The sequence below is a fragment of the Falco cherrug genome, chromosome 5 (genome assembly GCF_023634085.1).
Source record: "Falco cherrug isolate bFalChe1 chromosome 5, bFalChe1.pri, whole genome shotgun sequence".
Taxonomy (NCBI): domain Eukaryota; kingdom Metazoa; phylum Chordata; class Aves; order Falconiformes; family Falconidae; genus Falco; species Falco cherrug.
Window position 1 is genome coordinate 10,193,007 of NC_073701.1, and position 19,512 is coordinate 10,212,518.

At 44.9% G+C, this 19,512-nt stretch overlaps 1 protein-coding gene across 3 annotated transcripts in view; it reads left to right on the top strand.

The window, feature by feature from the left end:
- The first annotated feature begins 609 nt into the window (after positions 1 to 609).
- The window catches only part of LOC102045719 (potassium voltage-gated channel subfamily A member 5), a 29,407-nt gene continuing 10,504 nt past the window's right edge, over positions 610 to 19,512 (top strand). For 2 of the 3 annotated variants that reach the window (XM_027815022.2, XM_014285635.3), the window contains exon 1: positions 610 to 4,162. In XM_027815022.2, coding sequence (XP_027670823.2) covers positions 718 to 2,643 — 1,926 coding nt within the window. In that variant the 5' untranslated portion in view covers positions 610 to 717 and the 3' untranslated portion in view covers positions 2,644 to 4,162. Of the gene's footprint in view, positions 4,163 to 9,005; positions 9,141 to 19,512 lie in introns of all 3 variants that reach the window. The other variant, XM_027815023.2, reaches the window with a different exon arrangement.

Genomic DNA, 19,512 nt, shown 5'->3' on the forward strand with positions numbered 1-19,512 from the left:
GGCTGGGGGTGGGGGGCGCACGCCAAGAGGCGCCAGGAATCCCCCGGGTCTTTCGATTATGATTGTCATTCTGGGTGAGTGGGGGTTTACAGCCAGACCCCCCGCTGCGCGCAATCCCCTTAGCGAGTAATCCACGTGCGGGGGCCGCACCGTAATCCCCGGCGGCGGGTGCAGCGCGGCGGGGGGCGCCCCACGCCCCCTACCCGGGCACAGCCGCCGCCCCGGCCCCTGCGCCCGTCATCCCCCTGCCCCGGGGCGGCCCCGCCGCCAAGGCTCCCCCGGCGCGGCGGCCCGGCGGCACCTGCGGGCATCGGCGGCTCCCGCCCCGCCGGGGCCGTCGCGCTCCCCGCGGGTGAGATCCGCTGCCCGCGGCGTGACCCAGCCCGGTGCGGAGCGCCCTCCGGGGCGGGGCGGGGCGGGGGTCGGCATCCCGGTGCCCGGGGGAGGCTGCCGCCGCCTGCGCGGGGGCGCGGAGGAGAAGGGATCCTCTTTGACGTCAAGCGACCATAATATAATGATCGCTCGTTCATATCCGGGTCCCCGGGCGGCTCCCCCGGGCCGCGCTCGGCCCCGCGCCGCCGCGCAGTGAGGCGGAGGCGGGCAGGGCAGGCAGGGCAGGGCAGGGCGGCCGCCCGGAGGTGGCCGGCGGCGGCGGCGGGGCGGCGAGCGCAGCATGCCCGCCGCCTCAGACGCGCCTGCCTCCTGCCGCCGCTGCCCATGGAGATCGCGCTGGTGACTCTGGAGAACGGCGGCGCCACGGCCATCGCCGGCGGCGAGGATGCGGCGGCCGGCGGCGGTGGAGGCGGCGGCGGCAGCGCTCGGGTCCGGCGGCGGGGCAACTTGCTGCACATCGCCGGCTCCGCCGCGCCGCGCCTGAGCGACGGCAAGGAGGGCGCCCCGCCGCCGGCTGCGGACGAGGAGCGGGAGCAGCCCCCGCCGGCCCCCCGGGAAGACGACGGGAGGCGCCGCAGCGGCAGCGCGGGCAGCACCAACGGCCGGGCGGCGGCGCGCGGGGCCCCCTCCGCGCCCCAACCGCCGCCCCAGCCGCCGCCCCGCGCCCCGCGCCCCGGTACGGCGGCGGCGGAGATGGGCCCCCCGGAGGAGGGGGGGCACCGCCGGGGCATGGCCATGGCGGCGGCGGGCGACGAGGAGGAGGAGGCGGCGGCGACCCAAGGCGCCATGCACCACCAGCGGGTGCTGATCAACATCTCGGGGCTGCGCTTCGAGACCCAGCTGGGCACCCTCAACCAGTTCCCCGACACGCTGCTGGGGGACCCCGATAAGCGCATGCGCTACTTCGACCCGCTCCGCAACGAGTACTTCTTCGACCGCAACCGGCCCAGCTTCGACGGGATCCTCTACTTCTACCAGTCTGGGGGCAAGCTCCGCCGGCCGGTCAATGTCTCCATTGACGTCTTTGCCGACGAGATCCGCTTCTACCAGCTGGGCGAGGAGGCCATGGAGCGCTTCCGGGAGGATGAGGGCTTCATCAAGGAGGAGGAGAAGCCCCTGCCCCGCAATGAGTTCCAGCGCCAGGTCTGGCTCATCTTTGAGTACCCCGAGAGCTCTAGCTCGGCCCGGGCCATCGCCATCGTCTCCGTGCTGGTCATCCTCATCTCCATCATCACCTTCTGCCTGGAGACCCTGCCAGAATTCAGGGACGAGAGGGAGCTGCCCGTGCCCCTGCCCCCACAAAGTGGAGGTCTGAATGGCACGACCAGGGACTCCCCACCTGTGCAGCCACCCAGTAGCCTCTCTGATCCCTTCTTCATCATCGAGACTACCTGTGTGATCTGGTTCACCTTTGAGCTCCTCGTCCGCTTTTTCGCCTGCCCCAGCAAGCCTGAGTTCTCTCGCAACATCATGAACATTATCGACATTGTGGCCATCATCCCCTACTTCATCACTCTGGGCACTGAGCTGGCCCATGAGCAGCAGCAGCCTGGGGCTGGCAGTAGCAATGGGGGTAGTGGCCAGCAGCAAGCCATGTCCCTGGCCATCCTCAGAGTCATCCGCCTGGTCAGAGTCTTCAGGATCTTCAAGCTCTCCAGGCACTCCAAGGGGCTGCAGATCTTGGGACAGACTTTGAAAGCCAGCATGAGGGAGCTGGGCCTCCTCATCTTCTTCCTCTTTATTGGCGTGATCCTCTTCTCCAGTGCTGTCTACTTTGCTGAGGCAGATGACCCCGAGTCTCATTTCTCCAGCATCCCCGATGCTTTCTGGTGGGCAGTGGTAACCATGACCACTGTGGGCTATGGGGATATGCGACCTGTCACCGTGGGGGGCAAGATTGTGGGCTCCTTGTGTGCCATCGCGGGTGTGCTCACCATCGCCCTGCCTGTCCCTGTCATTGTATCCAACTTCAATTACTTCTACCACCGAGAGACTGATCACGAAGAGCAAGCTGTCCTCAAAGATGAACACAGTAGTGCTCAGGGCAGCACGGCAGGGGGGGGAGATGCGAAGAGAAGATCAAGTAGAAACTCTCTGAACAAATCTGTTGTGCACTTGGAAAACAGTGAGGGGTTCAACAATGGCACCGACTCTTTAGAGAAAACAAATATCAAAGCAAAAAGTAACGTAGATCTCAGAAAATCCCTCTATGCTCTCTGTCTGGACACCAATAGGGAAACAGACCTGTAAGGAGAGGAGAGGGTTAGAGTTCAGAGATGCAGAAGGATTTGCTGGTGTCAGAAACTTCCTACTACAATTATTCTTTTGGTACCAATTAGTTTTTTAAATCAGGCTATATTTTATAAATTGATCACTGTCCTGGGTAGTCCTCCAGGAATACATGTTTTTATGTTCTTTTTCCATGACACAAAGGGTCACCTATTTTTAAAATAGACTAAGAATAAGCTACTCTCCATGATGCAGGAGCTGGTAAATTATGACAGTGCAAAATCTAATTTGTAGCAACTTATTTTAGCAAATGGTGGTCAGTTTTAAATGGGTCATTTGTAAGCAATTCAGTTGCTTCACGTTTAGTATTAAAGAGTTGGGAGATGTGTGTGTGAAGAGTGAATGGATTGGGGGGTGAGGGAGGTTGAGGTTTTTTGTACTGTAGTTTCAAATTGAAATTACTCCAATATATTTTATATCTGTATAACTGTATTTATGGTTGAAAGGGGATTTCTTATTCCTGTGAAATACAACATCGTTAAAGCACTAGGAACATTAGCGGATCAGCACTTTCAGAGTTTTCCACTTGTGATCAGTACAGATCTGGTTATGTAGTATGTGAAGTGATTTTGGTGCTTTTAACCCTATAGCAGAAAATGTCTATTGTCATTGATATGTTAGTTTCTTGTGAGCCTTAAATTATTAAATATTGTAGATATACTTCTTTATAAATAATTTTATTAATTACCTTCCTGTTTCAGAATTTCTAAATAATTCAGTCCTGTGCTTACTGTCCCCACTCATAAAATGTATGTGCAGCTTTTTTTTAATTATCATTATTTTTATTGTAGTTTTACAGTTTTATACCTTCATTATATATTTGGGACTAAAAGAAAAAAATTGATGTCTGCTGTTACTGGTTTCGATCCAAGTGCACAACAGATCAAAAACATGAGGTAGTGAATAGATATATCAAGAAAGTAGAATATGAGTGCAATATCTGCAAAACTATTTTCATTGTACGCTCTAGATTACTTTGGCATGAGTATCAGTCACCTTTATGTATCCATTCCATTTGTGTACACAATTCACTTTTTAATTATCATAGACTGGAAACAGACGGCACTTTAAGAGTCTAACATGGCATGCCGTGCTACTTAAATAACCATTGCGTGGCTTATATCTTGGACTCAGATGGAAAGCATCACCTATCATCAAAACACATCCTTGTTTTCCTTTATTTCCATACAAAAACTTTTCCAGTGCTGTGGATTTTACAGTTAAGATGTTGCTGAAAGATGAATGACACAGTATCTTCATCGTGATAACACAGCACTGTACAGCTTACTAGTGAAGACTGAAATGAAGCTGCTTCTGTACTTTTAACACAAAGAGCTGTGTTATCATTTTTCTTGCAATGGACATCTCTGTTTTCCCCTCAAATTTCTGTTTTATTGCTGAAGGATATTTCATGCCTTTACCACGTACAGTGGCAGAACAAGACTAGCAGAAAGAGAAGTCTTGATTGTCAGCGCTCAAGGTTTGTTTCTAACAGATTTTCTAATACAACTAAGTAAATACTAAACCAGGATTATAATTTATGCAAGTACCTCAGATGTATGTACTGTGATAAATTTAAATCAGCTTTGCAAAACAGTGTTTTGACATTCTCTCATCTAGACACAAATTCTGCTTACCCACCCCTTACCATGCTGTTCAATAATAATGGCCAAATGCATAATGTTTTTCCTTCCTATTCAGCAAAACAGGCATGGTAAGTGCCAAGCAAGTAGTATTTTTCATGTTTGGTAGAAAGAACTGTCACACAGAGCTCAGCCTAAAACTCAGGCATGAGGGGGAAGGAGGTTGGATCTGGTAATAGAGAACAGGATCATTCACGATAATTTTAGATGTTGTTTTCTTGGTTGGTTTGCTTGCTTATTTAGATGGGGAATAACGCTATAATATGCTGAGAAACTGTCTGCAACAAGACTGACAGACGAATTGCCTAGTCCAGCTGCACTCCAGACTCGGGCAGATCTCCCGTTTGCTTTAGTGGGAGTTTTTGTATCAAGGTGAAATGCAGAATTAGGCCTTTGGTGAAGCTGAATCTAAAATGAAATAAAGAAATGGTATAATTGCCTGTTGCATATGCTAGATTGTTGATGGGCTTACAGTGAAGCTTTTTGCTCAAGCAAGTAGATTTACTTTAAGTGATTAAATTCATCTGACCCACCTGAATAAGTACCAAACAATTCGATGAGTGTTTCAGGATAAGATTTTGGTCATGTCTTCCTCTTAACTACTACCCCCACCTTCCTGACCACTTTTTCTTCCACAGTTTGCTCATCCAGTTGTACCTTGTGATGAATTAGGCTGTCAGCTCCTCAAGAGCAGGGGCAGTGTGTAGATACAGTTCCTTGTTTAACAGTGGAGCCCTGCTTATGGCCAGGGCTTCTGGATATTAATGATTTGAATTAACAAATAACAGTAATTATTGCAATTAGTGGGGTAACACCGATGTAAAACTGATGCAGGTGAAAGCAGATCAGGGCTATGGGGAATGGGTTTTGCTGATTTTAAAAGCATATTGCTGATGGAAAGGGAAAGCCATGTCTTCATTGTTCCTTTTAGTTTTCTTCCTCCTGTTGTGCGCCCTTTTGTTACTCACCCTGACATGGTTCTGTCCTTGTGCAAGTACAGATGCAAGCGCTGCCTTCTCTTCCAGAAGTGGCTTGAGCTCACTAATCTGGACAAAAAATCCAGTGCAGCAACTACAGCAAAGTAGGTCTTTCTCTGTCAAATTAGTGAGTTAGTAAGCAAGTGCCAGAGCCAGTGCAAGGAAGGGATGAGAAGGTCAGAGATGTGGGGAAGTGAGTAAGCAGGAAGGAGTGAAATCCTCACTTTTCAGTGGCAGTGAACTCTTAGATGATCACAACCACTCGTTGAGTCCTACTTCATGTTTGCAGAGATGCCACGGGACTTTGTCCTGCAAGGTGCTGGGGGCCTTTAAATTCCCACTGGAGCCAGTCTGCAAAATTCAGCTCTGGATTCCAGCGTATGTGCCCTGCTATAACTGAGAGCAGAATTTGTCCCAGTCAAGATCAAGCTATGTGACAGCAAGATACCATGTTTGCTGCACAGGGTTCTATAAAAGTTTGTCAAATCATTCCTTGACTTTCAGTTTGATCATGCTATATTTTCCCATAATACAACAACAAAACTTTCCAATAAAAAGCAAACCAATTATTTCAAAATATGGTTGAAAATAATGGTTTGGTTTGGCTTGGCTTTCTAAACAGTTGTCAAGCACAGTTCAGGCAAACTCAGCTTTGACACCTTCTTTACAAGGATGCATAATTTCTGTTGGCTTATAAGGCAGTAAAGGATTTGCTTTCTAATGAGAGAGGTTGCTGCCAGACACTGAGTAATACGACCAGAAACACGGTTAGATCACAGTTCAGCAAATCACTTAGCATGGTCTCAGCTTTAAACACATGCTTAAGTAAAGCATTGTTCAGTAGGTATTTTAGGTGCACTGGTCTTTGAGATTGTCACTTAAATATGAGCTACATGCTCTGCTGAAACGTTAGAGCCATCACTTCCCACTGAACTTTAGTGCAAATATTTAGGTACATGGGACAGTTTGTCAGCCTAAAACCAAGTGGTGCTGTAGGACACTGTAATCGGAACACCAGATTATTACTACAGGAAGAGTGCCTGGTTGTGCAGCCACTACTCATAGCAGTCCTTTTGATGTTGCAAACTGAGTACCAGAATTGCCTGCATGAAGAATTGCAACTTTGGCCTGGATGAGAGTGTAATTGAACTTTTCAGCAGTGAGAACCTGCTTTTGCTGTAGTTGGTTTTAGTGTCAAGAAGCTTCATTGAGTTCAGTAGGCAGCTCATATATGTGTCTGGGGTACAAACAGTGCAAAAGCCTCGTGACATGCCACTGCAAATTTCTGCTGCAAAAGAATATGAGAAAAAGAACCAAACCACTCAGAGAAAGCTCCTGTAAATGTGAAACAGGAAGAGAATTTAGGCTATGTATGCCAATTCTAGGCTTATTACAAGAAGGAAATCTGTCCAAACCATTATTGATTTTATGTTAGCTGACCTGGAATGAATAGCAAGCTGAATAAAACCTCTTTGGAATATCAAAAGCCACAAGATATCAGAGCTTAATGAATAGCAAATTATTGCAAGTATAAAAAAACAACCTCAAAACCAAAACCCAACACTTTTTTTTGTAAACTCTTTTGACTAGGAGCTACAACACGAAAGATTTCTCACCCCAGACATGCCTATATGCCATAGTTATTAATGGTTTGTCATTTTGTGTGGGACAGTATGTACTGAAATGCATTACCCTTCCATTCTTCCATTTTAGGAATGCTGAAGTGGATATACTTTTGGGTCACCAGTAATGTAAGTTTAGTTTGCTTAGCCTGGCCCCAAGGGGAGTCTACATTCCCATTTCACTTTTCCATCATTCTAAAAAAATGATAAAACAGTAACTAACAGTTACGTAACACCATTCATCTCCTAGTGCTTTATGAACAATGGTACAATGATCTGTATAGAGACATCGTAAAGAAAAGGCTGTGGAAGGGAAGAATGAGGCTTTCAAAGGGGGAGAGGGCTAGGAGTGGCACAAAAGTGAGTGCGCTTGGCTGGACTGGGACATCTAAAATGTGAGATGTCAGGGAGGGAGGGGAGGGAGGAGAGAGATTCACCCTCTGGTCTCCTTTCTGGTCTCCTGCATGGCTCTTGGCTCTGCAAGCAAGGGCTGTATGCCAGCATCTGTGCACTGTGACCCATCTGGTGGGGTCACTGAACACAGAGGGAGAGTTAATGCTGCTTTGAGCAGCATGAACAAATCCCTGTTTTGTGTGCGCTTTTTATTTGGACTCTGTAAGAAGAAAATGGCACTTCTGCTGGCTCTTCCCTGGACCCTTGTGCTGCAAACACTGTTGTGGTGGTGGTGGTGGTGATGATGGGGGCTCTTGATTCACAGCACACTGAGCACTGCTCTGAAGGAGCTTCCCTTCTCCACGCACTGCCATTCACCTCGTTAGGTAACAAAACAAGTATCAGTGCACTTTCACAAAAACGTGTATGTATGCAAAAAGCCTTCCTCTTCTGAAACCTATCAGTGAAGCTGGTTCTGAGGTAAAACAGGGAGACTGCTTCGTGGCATGCAACAGTGCCATTGAGCCATAGGGAGGAATGTTAGCTACCCAGCTGAAATTTGTTCAGGTAATTTGGCAAGATATTCTGACCAGTAGTGAAAATTGACAAGGGGCTGCAGGCAGATTGCTGCCACCCTTAGGGTATAATGACAGGAGGGCTTTAGAGACATAATGAAGACTTTGGCCTTGCTACTTGGCCAGTGATGGGACTGGTATATTTTATGGCAGTCAGTGTGTTGGAGACACCTTACTAATAACAAGGTTGATGCTGTTCAGGACGGAGGGGCAGCAAGGAAACTGCGAGATAAAGCTTTAAGAGCATCTGCCTGCCTTTGGTTCAGCTTCAGCCTGGCATTGTGTTTCCAGTTTCACTAACCTCCCTCCATAGGCTAACTTAGCTACGAATGTTTATAAAATGAAATAGAAACGGTCTTTGTAATAATATAGACTATAAAAAATCAAAATCTTTGTTCCAAAATCATTCTGCCAAGGCTTATGTTGTATTCAGCACCACAAAATATTTTTTAGAGTATGCCATTCAGTGTGTTTGTAACTTTTGTAAGGTTTGGTTTTGCGTTGTTTTGGGGCTTTTTTTTTTTTCTTTTTTTTTGTTTGTTTGTTTGTTTTGGGGTTTTTTTGTTTGTTTTTGTGTATTTGTTTGTTTATGGTTTTGGTTTTTTTGTTACTTTCTTGCTGTATGCATTAACTGCTCCCCAGTTTTCCTTGTCAGCTTGTTAAATTTCTGTTGCTCTTATCTTAATTTGGGACCTAATGGTGCTGATACTCTTCAGTGAACCTGGGTCATACTGATACCAGTGTGTGAACTTACAGTAGGAATAAACACAGAAATTCTCCAGTAACTACCTGTGGGTCCATTGGCCAGAACACCCCTCATATTTGTATGATACAACATTGTAAAAAAATATGGGCATTGTATCATTAAAATCATAGGAAATTAGAAGCTTTATGTTAATTGGAATAGGAAAAAAGTAAAGCTCATAACAATATGACCAAAGAATTAACTGGAATTAGAAGTTGCAAAAATAAGTATCAACTTGTTTAAAGAAAAAGAACAGCTTTCATACATAATTAGTATATGTATTGCAGTGCTTTCTTGCTTCTGCAATCTAGCAGTGTCCTTATTTGGTACTTTTTGGTTCCCAGGTATCTATACTGTATTTTTACCAGGGCTGAAAAAGGCAAAACCAGAGGCAGACCCAGAGCTGTTGTGAACCAGTGCGCTGAAGATGGCTTGTTTGCCTGGGAACATTTTTGTTTTCTCAGTAATACCAAGGGATACAATAAAAGCTCATTTTTCTCTTCGTTAAGTACTGCAAATAAGCATGTTTGTATAGTTGGCATGGCTTGGTTGGAATCGCCTGAGGATCAAACGCATTATCTACAGTTCCAGATCCCCACCACAGTATCAGCACTGCCTAAGTTTGGTTTGTCCCCCACTGTTGTAAATGTATGGCAGTTGATTCTGTGCTTGCACCAGCTTGTGTGCCACTTTTCTTTGAAATGAGAGCTCAGCTGCCTCTGTAAGGTAATCTCATGTTTTTGTGAATGTGATGAATCTGACTCAGCAAGGAGTTTGCTATTCTGCATTCTAAAATCCCATTCCGGGGCACAATGAACAGGTAGTCCAACTTAGGACTAGCTTTGCATCCCCAGCTTTGGGGCTTTCTTTAAGAACTTTGTGCTAGGGACAGATACCTGAATGTTGTTCTGTTTGATGCCTGGTGAATCCAAAACAGAGCTGTTAAAATCCAGTGACTCTGACTGCAATCTTGTTTCCATTGTTCTGAAAGAGGTGCAACATTCTTTGTTTTCAGTGAATTTCTCCTTATTGACTTGGTGTGAAGTTAAAATGAGGTTATCCTTTCCAATGGAACAATGTTACTTTGCATTTTCAGCAAATTGACCTGGTTTCCAGAAATGACCTAATCTAATAGTAAAGTAAGTGATATTCCTAGATGGCAACAAAGTGTTTCCATTAGATCATGGGCTTCCCGGCGCACATAGTCTGTATGATTACTGCAGAATTAATAATTTTCCCGATAGAATTTACCAAAAGTAATCTGCAAATTCTGTTCTGTATTAGTAATTGAGTCATGTTCACCATCATCAGGAGGATGTCTCCAATTAAATCAGTGCAGGTTGTAACCCTTGTCTGACATGCAGAAGACAAAAATAAAGATATGTCTCGTTTCCATGTTTTACCTACAGTGTGAACGAGACGGTCAGTTGCAATCTTGCGGGAAACAGCTTTTAAGCAGCTAGGGATAACTGCACGTTTTTTATAAACATTCTGTTTTGTTTTCTCCTCTGTAGTTTATGTCACCCATTGTACTCCTTTTCACATGAGTAATGACGTAGACCCAGAGTTCCTCAGTCTTCACTGATATTATCTGAGAAGATGCAGATATTCAAGATGAAGAGTTGCTTTTGAAAATATGGGTGATATGCATTTTTGCCATCTCTTCCAAGTCCAGTTATTTTGTTCTTGGAATACCTTGGCTCTTACCCTTTGGATTTGCACCTCAGTGTTCACTTCCTCCCTTTGCTTTTGTCACACAGTATATTTCATAGTGGTAGCAGTCATTACTGCAGAGCAGTAAGTGGCAGAGCTGTGCTGCTGCTGGACATGGTAGGTATGATTAGTGCTGGGCGTTCTACAGCTGCCTCCCTTCAGCTGCAGATGGATGGGTCGTTATAGCCGATTGTGTTAAAATTGACATAAGAAAGTGTGTTGCTAGAGAAGTCACCTTGGATGGAAACCTGTAATAATTCCCCTCTCAAGATGGTGGTAATTCTACCCTCCTCCAGTTTTCTGACAAAGCCAATTTGGAGATATTGTTGTTGAAGTAATGTTCTCTTCTGTCACATCATGTCTCCAACCCAGGCCAGGCAGCAGCATTTCCATGTGCTCTGTTTCCTGTAGGTGAGGAGTGCAATGAAACCTTGCAGCTCTTCTCACGAGAATACAGTTGCATAATAACTACTCACATTCACAGCTGCAGTTTGTATGAAGATATTGGAGGAAAAGATGCAAGTTAAATATACTAGATTGATAGCACAGCTATCTAGGGGTCTCAGGTACATACAGAGAGCAGAGGCTGGTAATGTTAAAATTCCTTCCTTTATATGGTTACACGTCAATGGTGGTGTCCTAGCACTTAGTAATTCCTCCAGAAAAATCTCTCAAATCCATACCAGGGTTTTCTTTGCTCCCTCCAGTGTTAGTAGGGATTAGTTAGATTCTACCATACTTAATTCTCTCAAGCAACTTCAATGAATTTAAAACCCCTTCCACCTCCTCTTCCTCTCCCTCCTCCCTCTTTAATTCTAAGTAGAAATGCATGTGATTGGGAAGAGCAGCTGAAAATAATTTGAATTATTTAAGCAGTGTAGCCTTATAATTTTTTTCTGTCTTGTTTAGAATCATTTGAAAATCTGAGGGGGTGTAATTGAGGGAAGGCTTTAATGCAAATTTGCAGAGGAAATTTTATGAGTTCCTTAGTTCAGAAGACACTATAATTGTCAAGGCAGTATGGCATAAGAGTCTTATTTAAAGAAAGATTAATGTGAAAATATGTGTTGTTATTATTATTTTATCATTATGCAATTATATCTTTGAATGTTTTAATTAGGAAATAAAATCTTTAACGTGCTGAGAAATTCTGTCCATGCAAGATAATGATGCAAAGAAACAGTCAGTCTGGAGAGTGACAAAGATTGTTCTGGGAAGGAATGCCCTCAAGCTAAAGCTTAGCCACTGTGCTTTGAAGGAGACAACATTATTTGAGCCAAACAAGAAGCAAAAGGAAGAGCAGGAATCTATAGCTGAGATACCAGGGTGTTTGCCTGAAAGGGATGGTGGCTCCCACAGCTGTTTCTGGATTTCAGCTGCCTGGCAAAAAACCTACACAATATCTCTCAGGATCATGTTTAAATAGTCTGCTCCATTCTTTGAAAGAAAGGATACAGGTACTTGTCTTTAGGAGAGTGTGCTGAAGTGTGGATCCAGAGCAGAGACTGGCATCTTCCTGCAGGCTTGGGGGAGTAAGTCCCTGTAAACAGCAAAATTTTGTTCAGATTCCCATCACCTGCTTGCCTCACAGGGTATCTCAAAATGACCTGTTCCTTGGGTTAAGATGCTAACTTTTGTGTCTCTGCTGCCAGTGCATTGAATACTTAGAGATGCCCCAAACCTCCCTGTGGGCAAAAACTCTGTAGCCAAGGCATTTCAACCTGGATTTCTCTGGAGCTGAGAACAGCACCAATTCTTCAGTGGCCTTATCTATGACGTGTGAAGCACAGAGGAGCCTTGACAGGTGTGCATAGCTTGCTCACATATAGTAGTTGCAACAGGTAAACTATTGCAGTAATTTTGCTGTTGTTATTACACAATGGAAAGGTGTTATTTATTATCAGAAGCTAATTAATTTTCTAACTTGGTCTGAGAGTTTTTCTATGATAGCAGAATTTATTTGGCTGCCTAATAGAGTGTTCACAAGCTTGTCCTGGTTGGGTTTTGGGGGATTCCCCCCCCCCCCCCCCCCCCCCCCCCCTGAAATTTTAGTTGTCTTCTTGATGTTTTGAATTGAAAACATCTTAAACAGATGCTGGAAGAATACCAGGTGATGTAAGAAGGGTCTCAGTGATGCATGCTGGTAGTGGAGCAGAGGCTGAGGAGCATAGAATTTTGGAGCATGAGAAAGAAACCTCTTTGGAAGGCTTGGAAACACTGTGCATTTCAAAATGGAATTTGCACTGCTTCATGCTAGTGGAAAATGGGGTAGCTTCTGTTCTTAATAAGGAAGTTAGATATTTGACTAAGGAGGAGATAGGAATTCTCATAGACATCCTGACTGCATCTATATTAGAAAATTAAATGTGCCCAGGACCTTTCTCTGGCACTGAGGTCAATTGGCATGCAACAGCCTGTGTTCATACTATTAGACTGTCCCTCTAAAACAAGGTGGCTGGAGGCAGGCTGCCTGATGGGCTCAGTTCCTGGCCTGTGCTGATTCCCAGATGGTGCCTTGAAGGTATTTGGGAGAGAGCTCTCTGGTACAGGCTTAGAAGTGTGACCAGTAGTATTTAACAGTATAGTTGATTCTGATAAATTAATTGCCTGGGAACATTCCCTCAGACTGTTTAACTGACAAGCGTAGATAATGCCTGAGCAATTCACACAAGGCTGAGAAGTGTGCTCTGTTTTGATGCTACATGGAATCTTGCCCTCAGGAAATTTCTTGGCGTATATTAAAAGCTTTGCACATTTACACTTTCTTGCCTTAAAAAATAGTATCTCTATTCATTGAGCAAATTATTTCTGCAGAAATCTCTTCTCCTCTAATTCTTCTTCCACCTGAGCTCATGTGTATGCAACTATACTACAAGTCACCCCACAGAACCCCAACATTTCCAAGTGCAAATGGAGGAGCACAAGTGAATCTGACAGTAAGAGCAGAATAGTGTTGGGTTTTTTTTCTTTTTTTTCTGATTTTCCTGTCTGCACAGCCCTAGTGTAGGCTATACCTTGTGTTCCAGTCACTGCATCTTGTAATTCTGCTTAGGAACTGTGATGCAGTTGAGGCCCAGGTAGCCAAGCACATCCCCTGTTCTTGCCATCTGGCAGGCTGCACTAGAAAATAACTGGAAATTAAAAAAAATCAAACAAACAAACAACAAAATAAGAGGTTGGGGATACACTTCTAACTGCATTCAAAGAAATTCAAGCAGGATGAGACCTGCAGAGATTTACTGAGGCCAGCCTCCTTCCCAAATTGATGCTCAGCCTCACATGAATGGTCTGCAGATGTTTGCTTGGCCTGTACCTGACACAGACAAGGCCTGTACCTGACACAAACTGTGGGTTAAGTTTGCTTCCCTTTGCATATATGCTAAAAGGATAATTTGGTAATAAACTAATTGCAAATGTAAAGGAGAGTAGCTAAAGATCAAAACAGATAAGTACTTTCTGAGCATTGTCAGCTTCCAAATGGCTTTGACTTCTCTAAATCCGTGGAGATAGCCTCAGAAAAACGTGCGTGCAAGTAAGGACTGGTCTGAAAGCATCGCCAGGCTTCCTTTACAAAGCATTGGGATTTCGGATGTAATACTGGAAACAAAACTGTTACAAGCATGTGTAACTGTATTACTGCTTCTAGTGCTGTGGAAATCACGGCCCACCCAGCACAGGCAGGAAGTAAGCCACCACTAGAATTCTTCTTTAACTTCAAGGTGAATCTATATGCCAGCAGTTGCTCTGCTGCGGTCCCCAGGGACTGGAATATTAGTTAAGTTCAGTCAGACTGGGAAGAAGTATGCATGTCTAGGAGCAAAATTCCACTTGACATCTTTTCGGACACTGTAATTTGTGGATTTTGCAGGTCTAACTGCAATAATTTAAGATGTTAATGCTGTCAGCCTCACCAACAAATTGGCAAGGCCCTCTGAAGGGGCCGCTAAGGGCAAGTGAACCTATCAATGGGGTTTTATTTTTTAGTTTTTGTATACCCAAGCATCCCATTGAGCTTCCACTGAACACTGTCCTTCTCCTGATGACTCATTTTTCTCCTTTGTCTCATTCCTCTGGGAGAGGTTGTCGTCCTTCAGTAGGACTGGCAGGACAAGACTTCTGAGTACTGAGGGCCTGTTTGATGCTGGTAAATGTTCTGGACAACAGAACTTGCCAGCTGAGGGATTTCTGCTGTGGAGGTGGTTTTCTCCAGCAGATGGGTGGGCAGATAGCTTAGTGTGGGGGTCATGTCTTAGGTGACTACAGCAAAGGCCACCAAAACCTGGGGTCTGGAATGCTGAGGTCTGACATCTGGGAAGTGTCTGATGAAACTTTTTATGCAGGATATCAGTCTTTAAAGTCTGTTTCGACAACAATTAAGGTTAAAACCTCCGTTTATCATGTTTATGTATTATTTAATATTTAGGCACAGGATACCTACTTAAAATGGACATGTAAATAACATGTAGATTGCCAAGAAAGTAAAAGTATAATTCAAGAGCCAAACTCATCTTGGAGGCAATGGACAAAATCCCCATTGGAGCCAGTAAGGAAGGGGGGGCTTTCTATTTATTTCCCCTAGAGAGAGAAGTTGTAAAGTCATTTTGCAGCATCCATGGACAGTGAAATATATATTTAAAATATTTCAGAAGCACATCCTGATCTCTATTCACTCTGTATTTGTGGATTAGTTCTACTAATCTACAAGTCAACATCTACTCCATTGCAGGAATCCTACTCAGATGGACTCGAGGGCCGCAGTCATACCGTTTGTTTTCCTTGAGTCTTGACAGACCAAATTAAATAGAGATCTCTCTTACAGGGATAGCATGCTGACAGCATGTGCTGTGGGGAGAAGAGAGTGTGGAAACAATATTGCTTATTGCCTGAACTCAGCTAGCAAAATGGCAGCACAGCATGTCTCATTCGTCTGCACTAGGTTCTCAGGCAAAACAGGTGATGCTGGGAAGGTGTGTGAAGGGTCTGAATTTGGAAGAGAAAATAATTGGAGGCTGATGACTGGAACAAAATGCTCAAGCCAAAATGCTTCCTCCCTGGGGAAACTCTCCCACAGTCAGATGTAGTGTTGTTTAGCTGCCTGGTTTTAATTCCAGGACTGTGAAGAAAGCATCCTGGCTCTTAAGGCCCTGCCTGGGACATTTTTTGTGTGCTGTTGGGTAACAAACGCAAACATACAGGAATCAAGCTTGAACAAGAAACTCACGCACCATCCACTTCTCATTCCTGAACCCATACTATTGCCTTGTCTGATTTTTTCTTATTGAATTGTCTTTGGTGTAAAATCACACTGTAAAATTTCCTCCTGTTATTTGCGTAGAGCTCAGAGGCAGGAGCCAACGCAACATACTTTGAATTTGTTTTCCTTTTTAGAAGGGGCTTGCATTTTGGACTTTTTTTTTTTCCAGGCTAATGTACATCTGATGTCAGGCTTCCCAGATGAGAATGGTTAGACTGGCGTTGACATTTTTAGAAATATGTGCGAATGGAAAAATATCCTGGGAGTGCTGCCAATGGCTGATTCTGTAAAGTTTTAGTCTCTGTTGAATAGGAGACATGAGCCAGGTACCTTTACTGAAAAGAAGCCTTACTTGTGAAGTGTCTCTGCTCAGGTGTGTGCTGTGCATACCTTCTCAATTTAAGGAGAGGGCTGGCATGAATTCCAGCAGGCTGTGTGACTCATTCAGGCAATATTCAATTCCCCTTTCTGACCAGATGATAAACAGCCAATTAGCATCTTCCCCAAAGGGAGGAACAACAGCAAATGATCCTGGCAAAAAATGGATTTTCCAAGGTTTAACGGGGAGGATAACAAACAGAGCGATTCAGACAGATCTCCTGCCTGATGTGTGGCTGTTCTTTCCAGTATGGTGCTGACGTGACTGGGACAGAACAGTGTAAAGCTGAGTTGATCTGCAGTGAATCAAGCCCGCAGCTTTCCATTTCACAGCGAGATGGTAGAATTCGGAGGATGAGTGCAGCTGATTAATGGTGCTATGAATGTCAATAATTTTTATGGGCTTTGCAGTACGCTCATTTTGACTGCCTCATCAGAGCAAATGTCTTGTTAACAGATAGTAGGCTTTCACACAGGGCAGGTCAAACGCTGCTTTCCTTGAAGAAAAGTAGACCACCCGAAGTGAACAGGGGGTTGTACAGGGGTTAAACCCTTGCAGGGCGTGCTCTGAGGGTGCAATATCAGTGCTCACTGAGAATACATTGGCTGTCTATATCCAGAGCTACAGCCGGCTCCCGCTGAGTTGCTGGCTCTGTTGAGTTTGGATCGCAGCAGGAGCCTGGGGCCAGGAGCTGGTGCTTTTCACTGAGGCAAAACAGTGCTCAGTGAGTGGCAGGGCCTTGCAGCTCCAGCTGAGCTCAGTGCTGAGCTCGGTCTGCTGACTGGCAGTGTCTTGCCTCTGTGAGAAGCAGGATCTGCTGAGTTGCTCCGTGGGTCAGTGCTCAACAGGAGTAGCAGCTCTCCTTGTGGAGAGCATATTGCATGCAGCATTGATGTATGGCAGAATTCTTTTTGCAGCGTGGTCTTGCACACCACTGTTCTCCCAACACTATCTGTCTTTTGCAGAGTCGGCAGTCTCTTTCCCATCATCATCTCTCTTCTGTTTGCCTTATGCTCACATGTTGACAAGGCTGAGTGGATGTGGTGGTGCCTGGTGCTGCACACACCAGCCCGTGTGCTATGGTGTGCATGTTCTGGCCTTGGCAGAGCTCCCGGGGCCACCTCGTGCTGTGGATGGCTCTCCACAAAGGGACACCGTGGCTTAGCAGTGGCCTTCGCAGGAAGTTTAGATACGGCTGTTTTCGCACATTGTTTGCTGGTGGGATCGCTCTGTAACTGCTGCACGGAGCACCACAGAAACAGATTATATCAGAGTTACAGAAAACAGTATGTTGAACTCAACTGGGTTCATTCTGATTCATTTTGGAGAAGGGTTTGGTGGTTTCTAAGGGAAACAAAGTTTTTTTAGTTACTCTTTTGATCATCGGTAACTTTTGAGCTTGTTAGCTATTTTCAGCCAAATTTGGCAAAGGCACACCAGCCTTGAAGAAAGTAATGTTTTTTTACAACTTTTGTAAAGGTAGCTGACTACATGGGGGAAAGAAAGATCTGAATTAGTACTGCTTCTGTTAGGGAAAAGCTGTGGCATTAGTTCTTCTAAATTGTTGCTCTATCAAAACATGAAAGACATGATGAATGAAATATGCTATCAACCCGGGTATGTTTGCAGACTTCTCTGAAGCGTAGCAAATACTGATTAGATGGGATTTACAGAATAACAGCAAGAAGCAGATTTGTGCTTACCAATAAGGCAAGTAGTGGCTTGCATATTGAGACAGAGTTCCTTCCTTCCTTCTAGCAGTACTTTCAGAACATTTTTCAGACCTCTAACTTGTTCTAAAGTCTGTTGTAATTGGGCAGGGGGCAGAGAGAACAAGCCCTCTTGATTTCAGTGAGTTTGTGGTCAGGTTTGTCATGGTCCATCTCATACCATCCTGGTGTTTTACAAGCTGAGGAAACAAAACCTTGAAATTAAAGCTCATGTCCTTTTCAGCTGCATTGGAATGATGAGCTTGGAGGGGTAGGAGGAAGGAAAGGAAGGCTGGATCTTTACTATTGGACTTTAAATAGATTGTGGTTGAGTACATTGGCTTGCATGCCCCTTAGCAGCCCTGCACAGCGGCAGTACTAGCTGTAGCTCCTTTACTTGCTGGAGCTCATAGTTCATTGTTATATGAGCAAATAGCTCATCCTATTTGCTTTCCTAAGCATAAGGCACTCTGCAAAGAGTTGGTTTATTCTTCCCTAGCTACTAACCAACTATCCATGCACATTATGCCCACCGTTGGCGTTTGCTACAGGACTTTCTGGCCTGATTTGAGAATGGACGGGAAGCATATTTCTATGCCATGTTTAAGACTGGACCTGAAAAGCATAACTGAGCTCTAAACAACCTTCCAAGATCACACAGTACTGGGGTGCACAGGAGAGGGCACATTTCCTGGTGGGGAGGCTAATACCTTAATTTTAAGGACCACGTGGTCACAATTTTTGCCCACGTGTTTTACAGTCATAAACTAAAATAAACTGTAAGGTACACCTAGCCAAAAACCCTGTCAATTTACTGCTCTCTAGTAGGAGAGATGCACTTCTCTGTGTTTCTGCAAACAAGTTTATCACTCTGATCACTAAACTTTACCCTTCTGGTGTAGCTAAAGCAATAAGGTTTTTTACGTTCTTATACTATGTTCATCACCGATGCAGTTGATGAGACCCTTCCAATGATGCCATAAGAAATGTGGCTAGTAGCCCTCATGTATTGGTTCTTTCAGGCTCTCCTCAGGAGAGCCGTGAGCAGTGAAGCAGCTGGGGTTTTTAAAAAGGAAATATAGATGCATCTGTATTAGCAATATGTGTTTTCTGAGAAGAAAGTCTGTTCTTTATCCTCCAAACTGTGTCCCTTTCCTGAAGGAACTGTTATTTCCTGGTCCCTTGCGGTAGGTGGTTTTGCTGTGCTTGAGGAAGAAATTAACTCGCTGTAACTATCAGCTTAGAGCTCTTAGCTGATTTTTTTAATACCTTGGGCCAAAGTTCTTGTTTCCTCAGGGTTTGATTCTAGTGCCAATTCTGTTCAATATATTTATCAATGCAGAAGTTGAATGCACCTTTAGCAAGTTTGATGATGATACCAAACTGGGAGGTGCTGTTGACTCTTCTGAAGTTCCAGAAGGCTTGCAGAGGGATCTAGGTAGACTGGAGCATTGGGCTATCACTAATAGAATGGAATGTAACAATGAAAATGCCATATTCTGCACCTGGGAGGGAGTAATGCTGGGATCAATTATACATTGAGAGAGGAGTGGCTGGAGAGCAGCCCTGCAGAAGATCTGTCTGGAGGTGCTGATTGACAGCAGGGTAGAAGCTGCTGTAGAAGGGCTACAGGAGAGAGGCAGATGCCAAATCATCCTGGCCTTGTAGCCACTGCAGACTTCTAGAAATATCTTCAGTAAAAGCCTTGTGCATGGTTTGTCTTCCCTTTATATTCTTCTACCACTGCAAAATAAATATAACAGTCTGCTGTAAAACATATAGAACATCATCTGCCATTTTCTCTTGACCATTTTGAAATA